Source organism: Aphelocoma coerulescens, chromosome 3 (assembly GCF_041296385.1).
Source record: "Aphelocoma coerulescens isolate FSJ_1873_10779 chromosome 3, UR_Acoe_1.0, whole genome shotgun sequence".
Taxonomy (NCBI): Eukaryota; Metazoa; Chordata; class Aves; order Passeriformes; family Corvidae; genus Aphelocoma; species Aphelocoma coerulescens.
This window is the reverse complement of record NC_091016.1, coordinates 38662154-38676683: the sequence shown is the minus strand read 5'-3', so window position 1 is coordinate 38676683 and position 14530 is coordinate 38662154. Positions and strand designations below refer to the sequence as shown.

Here is a 14530-nt window from a genome sequence, read left to right as displayed (position 1 = left end):
GGATTCTGGTAAGAAATTCAAACTATAATAAAAAAATATTTTCTGTTGTATTACAAGACTGCAACTAGCTTTGACATTTCTATAATTCTGAGATTTTTAAATATAGGAATGACTGGATCATATTCACAAATTAACAGTCATATGAATTCTTCAACAACATTTTAAGAGAAATATTTAAATCAATTTCTTCTTTATAAGACAGAGAACTGTATTGTATTGAAATTAAATACCTATCGAAATCATTCCCTCCATACAATCATTACATAGAATAAATTCCACAAAGCAGTTAGACTCCAAAAGTAGATACAACTATTTCAGTTCATTATGTAGTTTACAAAACTTCATTAAAAAAAAAAAATTATATTTGCACTCATTTCTTTGTTTTCATCAAGAAATGTATCGGCCAAAGTGTACAAGTCATACTGTCTGACAGCTGAAAAATGGAGCTCTCCATTACCTACAACCAGGCCCTTATATCTGGAAAAATAAGTGAGCAACAGGTTACGTTCATTCGTTCTGAGTCTGCATCTACAATTAGGGAAACCTGGTTGATTTCAACCCCTGCATTCCAGCCCTGCAGAGCCACCAGGAGACATTTCATTAGCTGAGCACATTGTCCTGCACGTGGGCAGGTAACTTAAGTAACAGAACAATTAGTATTTAAAAGCACTAAATTAAAATTACTGAAATTTAATGCAAAATGTGTATCATGGCCAGCAACCAGAAGAAATTCTCCTGCTTCCTAATGCCCTTTAAAAACATTTAGCAGTTTTTTACATTGATCTGTCACGTAAGTATTTGCAGTAGTCATGTTCTGATTCAAAATAAGACAATTTTGAGTATTATTCAGAAGTATAAATTAACCCAAAGTTCAGATTTCAAGGTGCAATTCATATAATTTAGTATCTCCACAGATACTGAAGTATATATAGCTCCAAGACTAAATGTTCTTTTTAAACACCACTGTGCTGTAATTACAGTCATACCGTATATGGTTTTAACCCTTATTTCCATAATCCTGCTCAAAGCCACCATTTTTTTTTCCCCAGGAGGCCTACAGAAGGATTCAGCTTAGATAAACTTTTATTTCAGTTAAGAAGATATTGATATGAGTTACAACTCTACAAACACCATTCAAACTCAAGGACTGAACACTAAAATTCTTCTTCTTCCTTTCCTAAGCACAATATTTAAAAATTTTAAGTGATTTGAGTTACTTCATAGGTGCTTCCCAGCTCAGACACTTTAGCTTTTATTGAGGTTGGAAGGATCTTTACTCACAGTTCTTCTTAGCTTTGCAGAGAAAGAAAAAGAACCAAAGCATATTCACAGCTTCAGCACACTACAGGTACGAAACACATGAGCAAATGGCTCTTGCCTTTCAGGCACTTGGGCAACACTTGCACAGCCACTGCACAGGGCAGCCACTCCCTCCAGTTTCCATTTAAATCCTGAGTCTTGGAAAACATTCTCCAAATGTACTCCAATCTCCAAACCCTGTACCTTGCAACTTTAAATACATGTGTGCAAGGTAGAAAGGAATTTCACTAAAAATTTCACTAAGAGTACAGATCTATTTGCACTGAGATCCATGAGTGTATCTCTATCCCAAACAAACTCATTATGAAAGATGATGTTTATAAAAGCTAGTAGCTACTGGTCATGGAGAGGCACGAAGTGCATAACTCGCAGCTGAAACTGATAACATTCCTTAGGATACTGCCTATGGCAGTTTAGGAAAATGTCTGCTACTCAGCAAATGTCACAGCAGAAACATGCAGTTTCCCCATGACACGGATTTTCCCCTTCAGAAAGTTTCAGAGACAAAGCATTCAGTCTCTCGTGGGACAGGGATGTTACTTTCTGCTTACACAAGTCCAGTGGTGGTAATTTTCAGATAGCAGAGAGCCCAAACCCTTGTGATGGCTTTGTCTCCTGCCTGCAGTTACGTTTATGCCATCTCCACAGAAAGGGATTATCAGGGGAGATTACTGAAAGAGACACTGAACTTTTTCACAATGCAGTTTTGTCCTCAAAACATAGTCAATTGCATTAAGAATGCTTTAATGGTCATAGAAGTAGGATAATCCCTGTGTTGCAGTGTAACTACAAGGCAGCTCCTCCTTAATATATAAGAGGTCTGGTCCAGCTGGAAGGTAAGGGAACAAGAGCAGTTACAAAGTCCTGCATTTTAAATAGCAGCTGCAGTCCTTCAGCTACAGAAAAAGAAGAAGTGCTTGCCTCAACAAACAAAATTCTGAAGTTGAACAAAGCTTCATAAACTCCTTGCATTGTATTTTTCAAACTGAAAGGATCCCAGCTCCTTTCAAATCTGGGTAGTCATTTTAAGGATTCACTTGGCTACTTTCAAACTGTTCTTTTCTTGCATAATCACTGATAAGAGATCAAGTTAAGTTGTAATATTATTAAAACATTAATAAATATAACAAAAATCCAACAGACACAGGTTTGAGAGACAACTTTCAACAGTATTTCCTCACAAAAAAGATTTGAATTTATTGAATCCTAACTCTTCCATCTCTAGGAAAATGACCTGTCTTTTAATACAGGCATTTAAGTCAATGGGATTTCTTTAGTCTTGTGAGAATTGATAACAGCTTCCTAATGGGCACAGTGAAAATGCACCTGTTCAGAGTTTACTCTGATCCACTTTGTTTTTTTCCTCTATTCATATAGATAACACTGGTGTATGTGTTTTGTTAAGCGTATAGAAATTCAGCAAGAAAATAAACTCCCTTGTGCTCCAGCTGGTCCTCAGAGATCAGAGGGTCTGGGTGCAGCTGGGATTGATTTCTGATTATAACCAACTTGGCACTAAGTCTGGTCATGTTTAATAGGAACTTCCACGAGCACAGATTCACAAATACTGCAGTTTCAACACTGTAGGTCTGGTTGTGGTCAATAGGAACTTGTGCAACCACAGATCCACAAACACTGTGGTTTAGTGAAGCAACAGAAATACAGATTCAGAATTGAGGCTGATAAATGCACTTGATGCAAGAGGGATATAACAGTAACAATAATAATAATAATTGTATGCAGAAGCTTACCGAAAAAGGCATCCTTGCTTGGGAGGAGGGAGAAGAGAGTAGCCCATCAACTGTCTCCATGGTCCTTGTGGGTCTTCCTCCTAACTAGGTGACATTTCTACCCTGCTTTACACAACCCAATCTTATACCCCTTCTTCTGTATAGCATGATCTAAGGGGGGAACTGAGTAATATAGTCATGTATGTGGTAGCATGTACTTCATTGAGCTTAATAGCATATGCAGTTTGCCTGCTAATATTTAAATGTCCCTTAATAAGGGGCAAAAGTGGCTTTTTTGGCCATGGTGTCCTTCAGAGTTCTGGTTATAGAATTTTTCTCCATTCTGTGTGTCTGTTAGAGCCTAAACAACAGCCATTCTATCTCCACAGCATCTCTTCCTTCAGCCAACTCACCCTTTCTTGCTGTCAGTCATGCAGATCTCCATCCACAAAGATAACATAGAGGGTACACAGTGTAGGCTGTGATAGTTAAGCCCTAGTCCTTGCCTGGCTGCTTGGTCGTCATCCCTTGGTATGATGTCATCATGCCTGAACTACCTTTGATTATTTCCGGAAAGCAGAGTTATTCACCAAAGTAAAATTCCTGCTTCCAACAGGGTATTCGTCACCGTCGTAGCCCTGATGAGGCTTTTCAGTGGAGGCATGGGCCCACTAAGGTCTGGTAAAAGCAGCTGGCCCTCTGCTGCACACCGGTGCTGGGAATCATCTCAGGAGCAGAAGTCTCAACTGGAAAACTTAATTAATTAAGCCTGGTGCAGAAACAATAGAGAGCAGTAAAAATTGGTATGTGAAATAGACACACCATGCTAAGGCTGGTGGTGCTATCCAGCTGGAAGTTTTCTTTCTCTTTATTTAAAGGTTTCTGTTGGCTGGCTTGAAGGTAGTAATTCCTTTTTTTTTTTTTTTTTTTTAAATCATTATTTTCTCTCCTTTTAGAAAAGATGAAGGAAATATCTTTTCAGCCTTCAGTCAACCAAACCACCATGACAGATTCTTTCTGTCTGGAGTTAGCTGTTGAGATGCAAGTGCTGCCCTAACAATTCACACTGAGGAATTTAACGATCTCACAGCATCGATGCTCTAACTAGTTACATTTCCAAAGAATCAGACTGATGCTGTGTTGTATTTGAAATTAATACATACCATTAATATTTAAGCTATTAACTTTTTTATATTCTAGCTGCATCTAACTGACCAATGTGAAATATTTTCCCCACTTACTGCTTCAGTTTTGAGCTTTCCTTCTAGCTCTTATGGCTTTCTTCCAGATTCTGGTGTAGAATGTAACCAAATACAGGTGCTTTAGTGAATGTTTAGTTCTACTAGTCAGCAAAAGTGAATAAATAAGAACAGTAATATGAATCTAGCACAAAGCAGTTTCAGAGTCTTCTTTTGCTGGGAAAATTAGTATTCTAAATCATCCAGATTTACACATCATACTACTGCCGGGACTGACCTGTGCCTGTCCTCAACTTAGAAAGCAAGCTCTGATCTGCTCTGTGTGCAGCTCTGTAAATTCACGTTATAAATGGATAATTGCATTCACAATTATTAAACCTAATAAAACTTGGACGTCATGAACAGCATGAAGGTCACCAAGATGCCCAAGCCTGAACAGATTCAGAGTAAAACAGAAGAAAATAAGAAGTTGAAAAGGTGGGGGGACGGGATCACAGAGGCGCTTCCTCGGCTTTTTTCCTTTCCCTTCCCCTCCCCGACACCCTCCCGTGGAGCGCCCGCCACCCGCGGCAGCTCCTCATCCCCACCGGGCGGGGCCGGGCCGGGCCGGGCTGTACCTGGGCCGGCCCCTCCCCGCCTCCGCCGCCGCTACAAAAGCGGCCGCCGGAGCCCCCGGCGCGTCCGCCGCTGCTCCGCTGTGCCCGCCGCGGAGCTTCCGCGGAGAGCCGGAGCCTGCCCGGGCCCCCGCGCATGGGGGCCGCCCCCGGACATGCCCTCCTTGCCGCTCGGCTTCGCTCTCCTGCTGCTGGCGGCCGCGGGAAGGTCCCTCCCGGTGAGGCGGGTGAGTGGCTGCGCTGAGCGCGGGTGCTGCGCGGTACCGCCCCGGCCGCTGCCCCGCTGGGCTGCCCCGGCCCGGCCGGGCGCCCTGAGGAGATCCCGCGGGGGCTGCGCTCCGCTGCGGTTCTCCCGTAGCCGCGGGTCCGGGCGGGCCTCGAAGTCAGAAGTTTAAACCCGTTACTTTTTGGGCGCTCACGCCAACACTTGCGGCACAAGCGGCGGCCGGCGGGGCTGGAGCGCGGAGAACTCTCCGCGCGCGGGTCCCGCGTATGAGGCGTGCGGCCCCGCCGGCGGTCTCGGAGGGCGGGTGTGGGCTGAGGGCGAAAGAGTGGAGGAAAGAAGCGGAGACGCTGCTACTGCGGGGGGCATTGCCCTCGAGGTAATGCTCCCCCCGGCACCCACAGGAAATAACACGCGTGTCTGTTATGGCAAACAAATGTAGTGCCGTGGGAAAAGCAGAGCAGGCTCCTGGCGGGGGATTGTAGGGTCGGCTGTGACACAGTGTGAGGGTGGGAAGGCAAGATATAATCTGTGTGAAGAGCAAGGTGAAGTGATGGGGAAAAGGGAAAGGGTCAGAGAAAGGATGATGGACAGAGAAGGCTGTCTGGTTTGGTGGACTGGGGACAGACATAAGAGAGACTGATGCGGAGGGGTGGATGTTACAGTGTTGGGGTGGCTGCAGGAGTCTACTGCTGTAGGGAGAGCAAGGACAGGCTCAAAGCTGGCATTGTGGGCTGCAGAGGTCAGGGAAAGGACAGTGTATCTGAAGATGGACAAATACACTGTCAAGTTTCTTTGCAGTTGCTAAATGCTTTTGGGGTTACAGATTTCTATAATACAGCACTAACAGGATCTGTTTGATACCCAGCTGGGTCTAAGCCTGTTGGGTTTTCTTGGTGGGTTTGTTTTACTTGCTGTCTACCTCAGGCCCTTAAGGAAAGGTGCAACAGGCACAATTTACCCTAGGGAACATTCCAGTTAGGAAAATCTCTTCATTATTAAGATGATCAACCACTGAAACTGGGGAGCCTCCATCTGTGGAGGTGTTTGGTATTTGGCAGGATAGATCACTGAGCTACTTGAGCTTGGACCGCAGAGCAAAATAGTGACGGGACTGCCAGCAGTAAAGAATCAAAGTGAAGTACATTTCTGTGCCAAGGGGCCTCCTTTAGCTGGATGAAGAACTGGAAGCAGGTGAGAAGAAAAGAGGCTTCCATGGCCTCAATGCTATAACTTCATTCATACAATAAAACAAGTACTTTCATAGCCTTTTCTGACACTAGAGGGTCTTACCTGACAACTTCTCTAGAGCAATGATTGTGCTTGTTGTATGCTGAGAAACTGTGCAAAGTACTCTGCTCAGTCATAAATGTACAAAAGTATCAGACTTTGCTATCTGAATTCTTTTCTCACATTCAGTTTAGAGTAGTGTTAAAGATGATATTTAAAGGAAACTGAAAATAGCACTGCACAGGCAATAGCAGGTAGTAAAATCTGTGAAAGACAGGTGTGAGAGGAAGGCAGAATTGCGATACAAAGTTGAGGGAAGAAGAATTTTGTTGGTGCTGTGACTAGTGTTTTACTTTGACGTTCCCTCTCTCCCCTTGCCCTCTCAAACAAGTGAGGAAGGGAAGAGGGAGAAGAGAAAGCTGAGAACGTACATAGAAGGAAGAAAAATTTTAGTCTGGAGTTTTTATCTGAGGTGGTGCTGCCCACATGCCATCGTCTTAAATGCAGGGTGATGGGTAATTCCTAGGTCTGGATCTTCCTTAGAGCATTGAGGGTAGTAAAATGACCAAGAGCTGGTAGCACATGGCTGCATTGCAGAATCTCATTACTAATGACAAGCTTGTGTCCTTTCCCTGTTTGGCCTTGAGCAGTGATGCCCTGCTGCTGAGCGAGCTGACAGACAGCTGGCCACTGGTTCCCTGCCATCCAGCCATCTCTTGGATTTGGATTTCAGACCCTGCTTTTCTGTGTATTAGTTTTGCTCAAAGGTTTGGTAAGATAATCTTGAAGACCTAGTTTAAGTGTCAGTGAAGAGCAGAAAAGAGCTGTGCCACAGTTTTGATTTGGGGGGTCCCATTCTTCAAACTACCCCTGCTTTTGTGTCACAGGCTAAATGGGAATAATAGAGGTGGTCTGGGTAGAGGCAGAAACAAAGAATTCTGTGGAAAGGCTATAGATATTTTGCTCTCCTCACCTCTTACTTCTGAAGTGCTCTGGTATGGGAATAGGAAAGCACTCGTGTAAGTATCAATGTTGGTGCGTGGGTATGTGTGTGTTACTGGTGCTCTCAGCTACTATTGTGTTACTCAGGCTTATTCAGATACAGCAGCCAGCTGTTCTCCAGATCAACAGCATGACTTTGTTAGGCTGCAGGTGTTAGGGACATGTAGATTTAGTTACTGCTACTTGCTCACCCTTCTGAAGCCTGCTGTGGCTGCTTTCTTGTTCTGCATGCAGCATCTGCTTCTTTAACTGTGGCTGTATAGGATCAGGTATTTGTCTCCAGGAGGGCTAGTTTTGAATCCTGATAAGCTCTGAGGAAAAGATGCAGTGTGAGGGGGGGTGGTTTTGAATGCCTTGTTAGTCTGCCGTACTCTGCCCTTGAGGGCACGGAGGTCCCAAGAGTGTTTGTGTGCCCCAGCCCAGGCTTGCAGAACAATGCCTATTTTGACTTCTTGGCTTCTGTTACATGCCCTAATGCTGAGAAAACTGAACTATGGTTCCTGACTACCACTGTCTTGTAGGTCTGTGCTCTTTAGAAGTCATTAGGGTGGGAAAATGACAGATAGAGCTTGGCTGAAAAACAAGACCAAAAGTGCACCTGGAAACTAGTGACTCCTTGCAGAAGCAAGGATGGTGAGTTGGACTGCATCTTGATTAGCTGTATCTTCACCTGGGTAAAAATCCCTCCATTAGTAGGTTAGCTGGAGGTTCTGAGTTACTCCTTTTCTCCATTTTCTGCTTCCAAAAGCTTCACAGAACTGTTTTTTGGTTGTTTTTTGTTGACCGCACTCTGAAAGTCAAAATATGCTAGACCACTCTCATCAGCATATACTGGCTGAGGCATAGAAAGCAGTGGAGGAAAGGGTGGACGAGGTCTGACACTGTGCCATCTTGCTGTAGTTATTATTCAAGGATACTTGGCTGGCTTCTAGGTAATGGGCTGCTTTCCCAGGAAAATGGTCAGATTCTTAAAAACTTAATATTTGTAGGCTATTTGAGTTCATTACTATATTATTATAGTATAAAACTTAAATTAGATGATTGTATTATTTAATTCAATACAGATTAAATTGCTGTCTAAGTGACTAAAACCTTTATGTATTCATAAAATCATGTGGGGATCTTTTTGTTTGTTTTGTTTAGGAACAACTCTAATTTTCTGGAAACTTTATAAAGCTAGGGACAGTGTTTGTGCTATAAAGCCAGATGGCCTAACATAGCAAATCTGATTACACAAACTAAAAAGGTACGTGTTATGATCTCCCAAAAGTAACTATACTGATGGGAGGTGGGGATGACACATGGCATATCAGGCTTAAGGAGCCTAAGACAAGGGTGTGTAGTGTGAGGATCAGAGGGAATGGCTTCAAACTGAAAGAGATTAGGTTTAGATTAGGTGATAGGAAGAAATTTTTTACTGTGACGGTGTTGAGGCACTGGAGCAGGCCCAGAGAAGTAGATGCCCCATCCCTGTGAGTGCTCAAGGCCAAGTTAGATGGAGCTCTGAGCAGCCTGGTCTAGTAGAAGGTGTCCCTGCCCATGGCAGAGGGGGTGGAACTAGGTGCTCTTTAAAATCTCTTCCAACCCAGGCCATTCCATGATTCTGTGATCTCCAGGGGCCAAAGGAGAGCACTGTATTTCACACAACAGAACAGTGACTTGGCCCTTGGCATTGTTTAAAAGCTCTGATGTCTGTCCCAGGAAAGTTTTAAGTTAGTGAAACAGCTCTTAAATCCTTCCCCCTATTTCTATTGCCATTACTGCACCACCACCATTCCACACACAGACCACTCCACCACCACTGCCTTGCCCCCCAGACTAGGAGACAATCTGAGAATTTGGACAAAACTATTTGAGGAAAAGTGTAGACAGATACAGCTGGGCATGGAAGGACAGATATTATGGCTTACAAGCACATGTAGCTCTCCTTTGTGAGAAGAACTTGTATTCTCAAAGTGGAATGGAGATGGAAGTGATAGAGCTTTGTAAAGCTAAAACTCCCACACTCCAAAAGTTGTGACTCTATAGCTGAGATAAATTTCAGTGAAACTGGGCCTGATACACAGAACATAAACAGTTGTCTGCTGGCTGTCACATTTTTAAAGGTGTTGTATCATATCCAGTTTCTGCTAGCCTGTATAAATAGGGCTTTAATTTGCCTAATTGATTGACTGCCAGTTACTTGAGAGGACACACGAGGAGGAGCTGTTATCTCTGAAATTGAAATCACAGGGCCTTCACTAGTTTTTAACTTGGAAATAGTCCTTTTCAAAAATGATTATTTCCTTCTGCAGTGGTGTAGGGAAATGAAAGCTGTTACCATCTTCTTTCATTAACAGCTTTTTCGTTTCTGTGATAAACCAGTGTATGTACTGCCACCAAGGCTGCCTGCTCAGGTTTCCTTGTGCAGTACATCAGTTCTATTAGCTTGTGTCTTAACAAAAGTAAGTGTACACAATAGCAGGTATGTCTGTGTTTTGGGGGGAAAAGAAATTGTCAGCCTAGTAGATAAAAGACCTTAAGCTCTACAATGTTGTTTTCTTGTGAGCCCGAATTAAAACATTGGGCAGGAACCCATTTCATTAAATAAAACTTCCTAACCTAACTACTGAAAAAGGATCAAGTTTATTGCTTGCATCCAATGCTTCCCATTAGAAAAGGGATAGGGTAAACAGTATCTAGGGATCTCTAGCTTGCCAAATAGAAGGTAACCCCTTCAAATGTCATAGATTAATATGCAGCTAATTTAAATTTACGATGGGTGGGAAAAAAGTTTGGTGGTGGTGGCTGAATACTGTTCTTTGATGCTTCTTTTTGTTCAGTGTTGGAAACTGGTATTTTTGAATTTCAACCACACTGGGCTATGATTGCTGCATTCCAGTGATCTCTTGCCTTGTTGTGAATGTGGAGGAGCTTAGGAAATACGTGTCGATCTTCACAAGCAGGAGGAGAATCTCCAGAAAAAGTTGCAGCACCATCATGATCTGTGGTTTATAAACATGAAAACTCCACCCTTTCTACTGCTGGAGGAAAGTAGATGACTCTACTCTTACTGCGTGGGATATGGACCTGTGCAAAAGGAAACTCCCTGCAGTCTTATTGGGACTTCAGCCAGCCTTGCAGACAGTGTTCCAGGGATACAGTGTGGCACCTCTTTGTGGAGGAGAACATGATTGGATTCTACCAGTTGTCCTCCCCTTAATCTTTATGGTCTGATCTTCTTAAAGAAACAGACAACTGCTACTGCCTCTGATATATGTGAATGAATCGATCCAGGTTGCTTAAGTGTGGCCATGATACCACAAACAGCTCTTTCCTAAATGTTCATGTGAAACCTTGTGAGCAGCCCCAGCCTCAAGGTCAAATATGGCTTCTTAGTGTCGTAAATACTGTAGTTATTGTATAGAGAAGACAGGGGCTTAATTTAATTGAATGAACAATCAAAAATATGGTAACTTTGTAGAGGAAATTGTAGTTTAGATGTGAATAAGAATATTTCCTTCAGCTGGTCATTTTACTGACTACATCTTATTGCTGTTTCACCATAATTGATTGTTAATAGATTGCTGTCTTAATGTAGTGTGGTATTGACTGCTATGTTTCTTGCAATTGATTGCATTTCATTGTTTGTTCACCTTCTCGCCATCTTTTTCCTCAATTGTTTTGTGCTGGCTTTTTCAATTACCATATTTTTGGCTTTCGGTCATCTGTTCATTGAGCTCAGCTGCATTCACCTGCTCTGTCCTTGCCTTGTCCCACTTGTGCACATGCCCTGCTGCTCTGAGTGCCTACTTTGATGACTTTGGGACAATATTTGAAACTTGCATTCTATTCTTGATAGATACTGTTTTAGCTGTTGGGTTTTTTTGTTACCCATTCCTTACTCTGTTGCTTTTCCTGTGTGCTCTCTGTTGCATTGTGGGATAAGCTCAGGAAAAGGAACCTGCTTTCTCTTTGTGCCTTGGAATCAGCTAAAGAGTTGTGATCTTTGTAGAAGAACCTTTTTGCATGTGTGGAACTATGAACCCTTGGAGCACAACTGAGAAGCTTGTGACTCTTTTGGTGTCCTGCCTTCTTCACTACCTTCTGGCTCTCTGGTTAGAGGACAAGTGAGCATGAGTTAGCTTGTCATCTAAATTTTGTTGTAATTGGGGCATATCTGCTCACCCACTTGTGCCTCTTGCCCTTGTTCAGGCTGATTTTTCCCTCTCCTTTCTGTAAAACTGCACTGCTTCTTTCCTTCTCCCTTGCCTCCCTCCCTTCTCCCCATGAAGCAGTCTCTTTGTTAGATTTAATGAGTTAGGGCAAACAGGAAGGAGGATGTGGGGTGTGTATATGTCCTGCATAGGACAATCTCTGAAGTCTTGCTCTTTTTAAGACTTTCATTTCTAACTAGGATGCTTTGGTAACTCCTCTGACATCTGGAGTTCTGGTGCTCCTCAGTACATCAGTCTGAAAGCTGAATCACACTGAAAGGCCTGGCATCAGGTAAAGCAAAACACTTGTGTGAGCAGCCCGAGGGAGAGCAGTGCTGTCCTAGAAATCCCTCTCTAAATGGGAAGAATGGTGACCACGGAGAGTTTTGCATTGAGTATGTCTCTGGTGCCTGGCAGAAGTGTATGGAACTGTTCTCTTATACCAGAGCATGTGTTTGTGGCAGTGTGAGTAGGCTGAGACTTGCTCTTAGATGTGGACAAGCCAAATGCAGGTAAGAAGCTCAGGCCTGCCTTCTGGCTCTTCTTATGGTGGGTATTTCTCTGGTGCTTTGAAAGGTGGTCCAGCTACCTATGAGCATGATGCATGTGCTGAAGCAAGTTGAGGAAGAGATGCTATAACCAAGCTTTACCCTGATGTCCACCAAGCACTCAAGGGAGATGTACAAAAGTCATTCTGATGAAATGCGTGGATTGCACCTCATAAAACCAGTTGCAGGTTATTTCATGATACGTAGCATTATTCTTCCTCTGAATTCTGCTAACAGCAAACTTTTATATATTATAGGAGACAACTGTTGTATTCTTCCATTTGCTAATATTCTTACTCCCATTCTGCTCCATAGGTATCAGCACTGCTCCTGTTGTGACCAACATCTCCTGGATGCTATATTCATTCTTATGTATTATTTCATTGTGAAAACTGAAATTTTTTTTTTTTCAAAGCACATTCCAGTTGTTTAATTGCAGCTCAACTTTTTTGCAACTGAGTTTCAGAGAGTTTTTCTCATGTAACCAGACTGAGTCAAATTTTGCATATGCTCATCTTTTAGCAATTCAGTCTTCCTTGGACATCTGAAAGAAGCCCTCATAAAATGAGCGTAATTGGACTTTATGACAATATAGGATGTGACTGGGGGACATAAAGGACAGATGACAAGTAGGTGATTTCTCAGCTGTAGCAATGGGGCCACAGTTCTCTAAGAACCTCTTAGAGCAAGTAAATCAGAGAACTACCTTACTATCTCTGATGGGTGTCAAAACCTGAGACCACCTTAAAAAAACCTCCAAACAAACAAAAAAACCGTTTGAAAATCACCCTAAAACAGAACTGAACTTCCAAGGCATTCTTCAGCATCTCTTTAAATTTGAAGTTTGCTGTAACTAAATAAGGCATTAGGAGAATAGTAGGTGAGGGGGTGAAGTATGTTCCTGCAACTGCAAAGATCTTAGCAAGTCTTTAATGTTTTTCAAGATGACATAGTCAACTTTTAATGGAGAGAGGAAAGGACGAAGGATTTGAGCTCAGATGGAGAGACTGCTTTTTAACTCACTTGTTATGTTTGAGGTCCTGTATGCACAAAGCATACAGGAAAACATTTGATGTCCATATTAGCAGGAGCCTTGGTGGATGTGGCTTAATATTGTGTTCTGTGCTGCAGTTCATCTCTAAAGCCCCAACTCTGGGGAAGGGTTGGAGACATTAGAATAACTTTCTCTTGACTTTTGTCTAGTAGCCTTCTGTGATACTTGTTTCTTTCCTAGATTTTTATTGAGTGGAAGATAAATCCTAGGCACAGTGTGCCATGTGTATTGTCAGCAACCCAGAAGGTGTTTTTGCTCTCTCCTGTAAAGGAGACTATCTCTGAACTATTGCAGGTAAAGTAATGGCAGAAGACTTGCTCCCTTTGGGTGATGCTTCTGGTCTAGTGTTTGACTTCTGCAGGTGCCTAGTAGAAATTCTGAAGAATAGGCTTAATTTAACTGCTGAGCTGTGGTGTGAAAAAGTAGTACTTGTTACCTGTCAAATCTTCTGGGAGAGACTGGCCTGCCTGATATCTGCAATCCTCTCACAGGTTCCTGGCAATGCAGTAGCCTCTTCATAGATTTTCTTCAAGATGGAAATTGATAACTTTGTTTCTCCTCTGACATGTCTGGAGTGTTGTACAGAAGCTACTGAAGAGCTGCTGTAAGTCATTTTGATATGCAGAAAGGGTTGGGTGTACTGAAGTGCTGAGAAGTATCAGGTGTCTTACTTTGTCTAATTGGAGGGGGGAACCAGGAAACTCAAAAGGCTTGGTTTATAGGTTACAGAATGTTATATTCAACTACTACTTTATGAAATTACTAATTTACTCATCCCAATGTGATCTTCATGTTATTCAGGCTCAGAGTGAGCACCTTGAGGCCTGGAATGGGGTGGCAGAGCAAAGTACCTGTCGTGTTTGCAAAGCCCAGAAACGTGTTGCCTTTATGGCTGGTTGTGACTTCCCTACAGACTGATTGTTGGCCTGAAGAGGTCTGTACAGAACGTAAGCATCAGTGCTTGAGTTCTTCACCTTATTTTGGTATGTGGCATTGAATGGTAATCATGATGTATGAGGGGAACACCAATATCTAGGAGGTTAACAGCCTGTCCCCTATTCCCCAAAATCACCAGAGGTGCTACTGCTGTTGTGGAAGGAGCCAGACTCTGTAAAGCACTTACACTTCTCTTAAGTCACCTCCAAAAGGATATTGGTACAGCTGTGGATGGATTAAAAATAAGATACACAGCTATGTATGACTAGATCAGTGATAATCAGTTAGGTCAATCTCCATCTTCCTCCTTCAGTCCTATTCTTCCCAAATAAAAATGTTCTGCTGTACGAAGCTTTTAGTTTTTATCCCTTGGGATGGGAAAATTAAAGGTGTAGTATTTGGTCTAAATTATTTAAAATAGCAGTTGGTCTTTGCTTTTGTCAGATGCTGTGATGCTCTTTAATATACTGCCCTTTTC

At 42.7% G+C, this 14530-nt stretch overlaps 1 protein-coding gene across 8 annotated transcripts in view; it reads left to right on the top strand.

Annotated features, from left to right (window-relative positions):
* Positions 1 to 4532: 4532 nt before the first annotated feature.
* GLP1R (glucagon like peptide 1 receptor) overlaps positions 4533 to 14530 on the top strand; it is an 82589-nt gene continuing 72591 nt past the window's right edge. Inside the window, exons 1-8 of one of the 8 annotated variants that reach the window (XR_011149779.1) lie at positions 5009 to 5090; positions 6130 to 6280; positions 8462 to 8564; positions 10141 to 10677; positions 11715 to 11806; positions 13297 to 13410; positions 13608 to 13720; positions 13918 to 14063. Coding sequence is in view for 1 of the 8 variants with exons in the window: in XM_069009826.1 (XP_068865927.1) it covers positions 4647 to 5090 (444 nt within the window). In the remaining 7 variants the exon portion in view is untranslated. Of the gene's footprint in view, positions 5091 to 6129; positions 6281 to 8461; positions 8565 to 10140; positions 10678 to 11714; positions 11807 to 13296; positions 13411 to 13607; positions 13721 to 13917; positions 14100 to 14530 lie in introns of all 8 variants that reach the window. The other 7 variants (XR_011149780.1, XR_011149782.1, XR_011149784.1 and 4 more) reach the window with 7 other exon arrangements.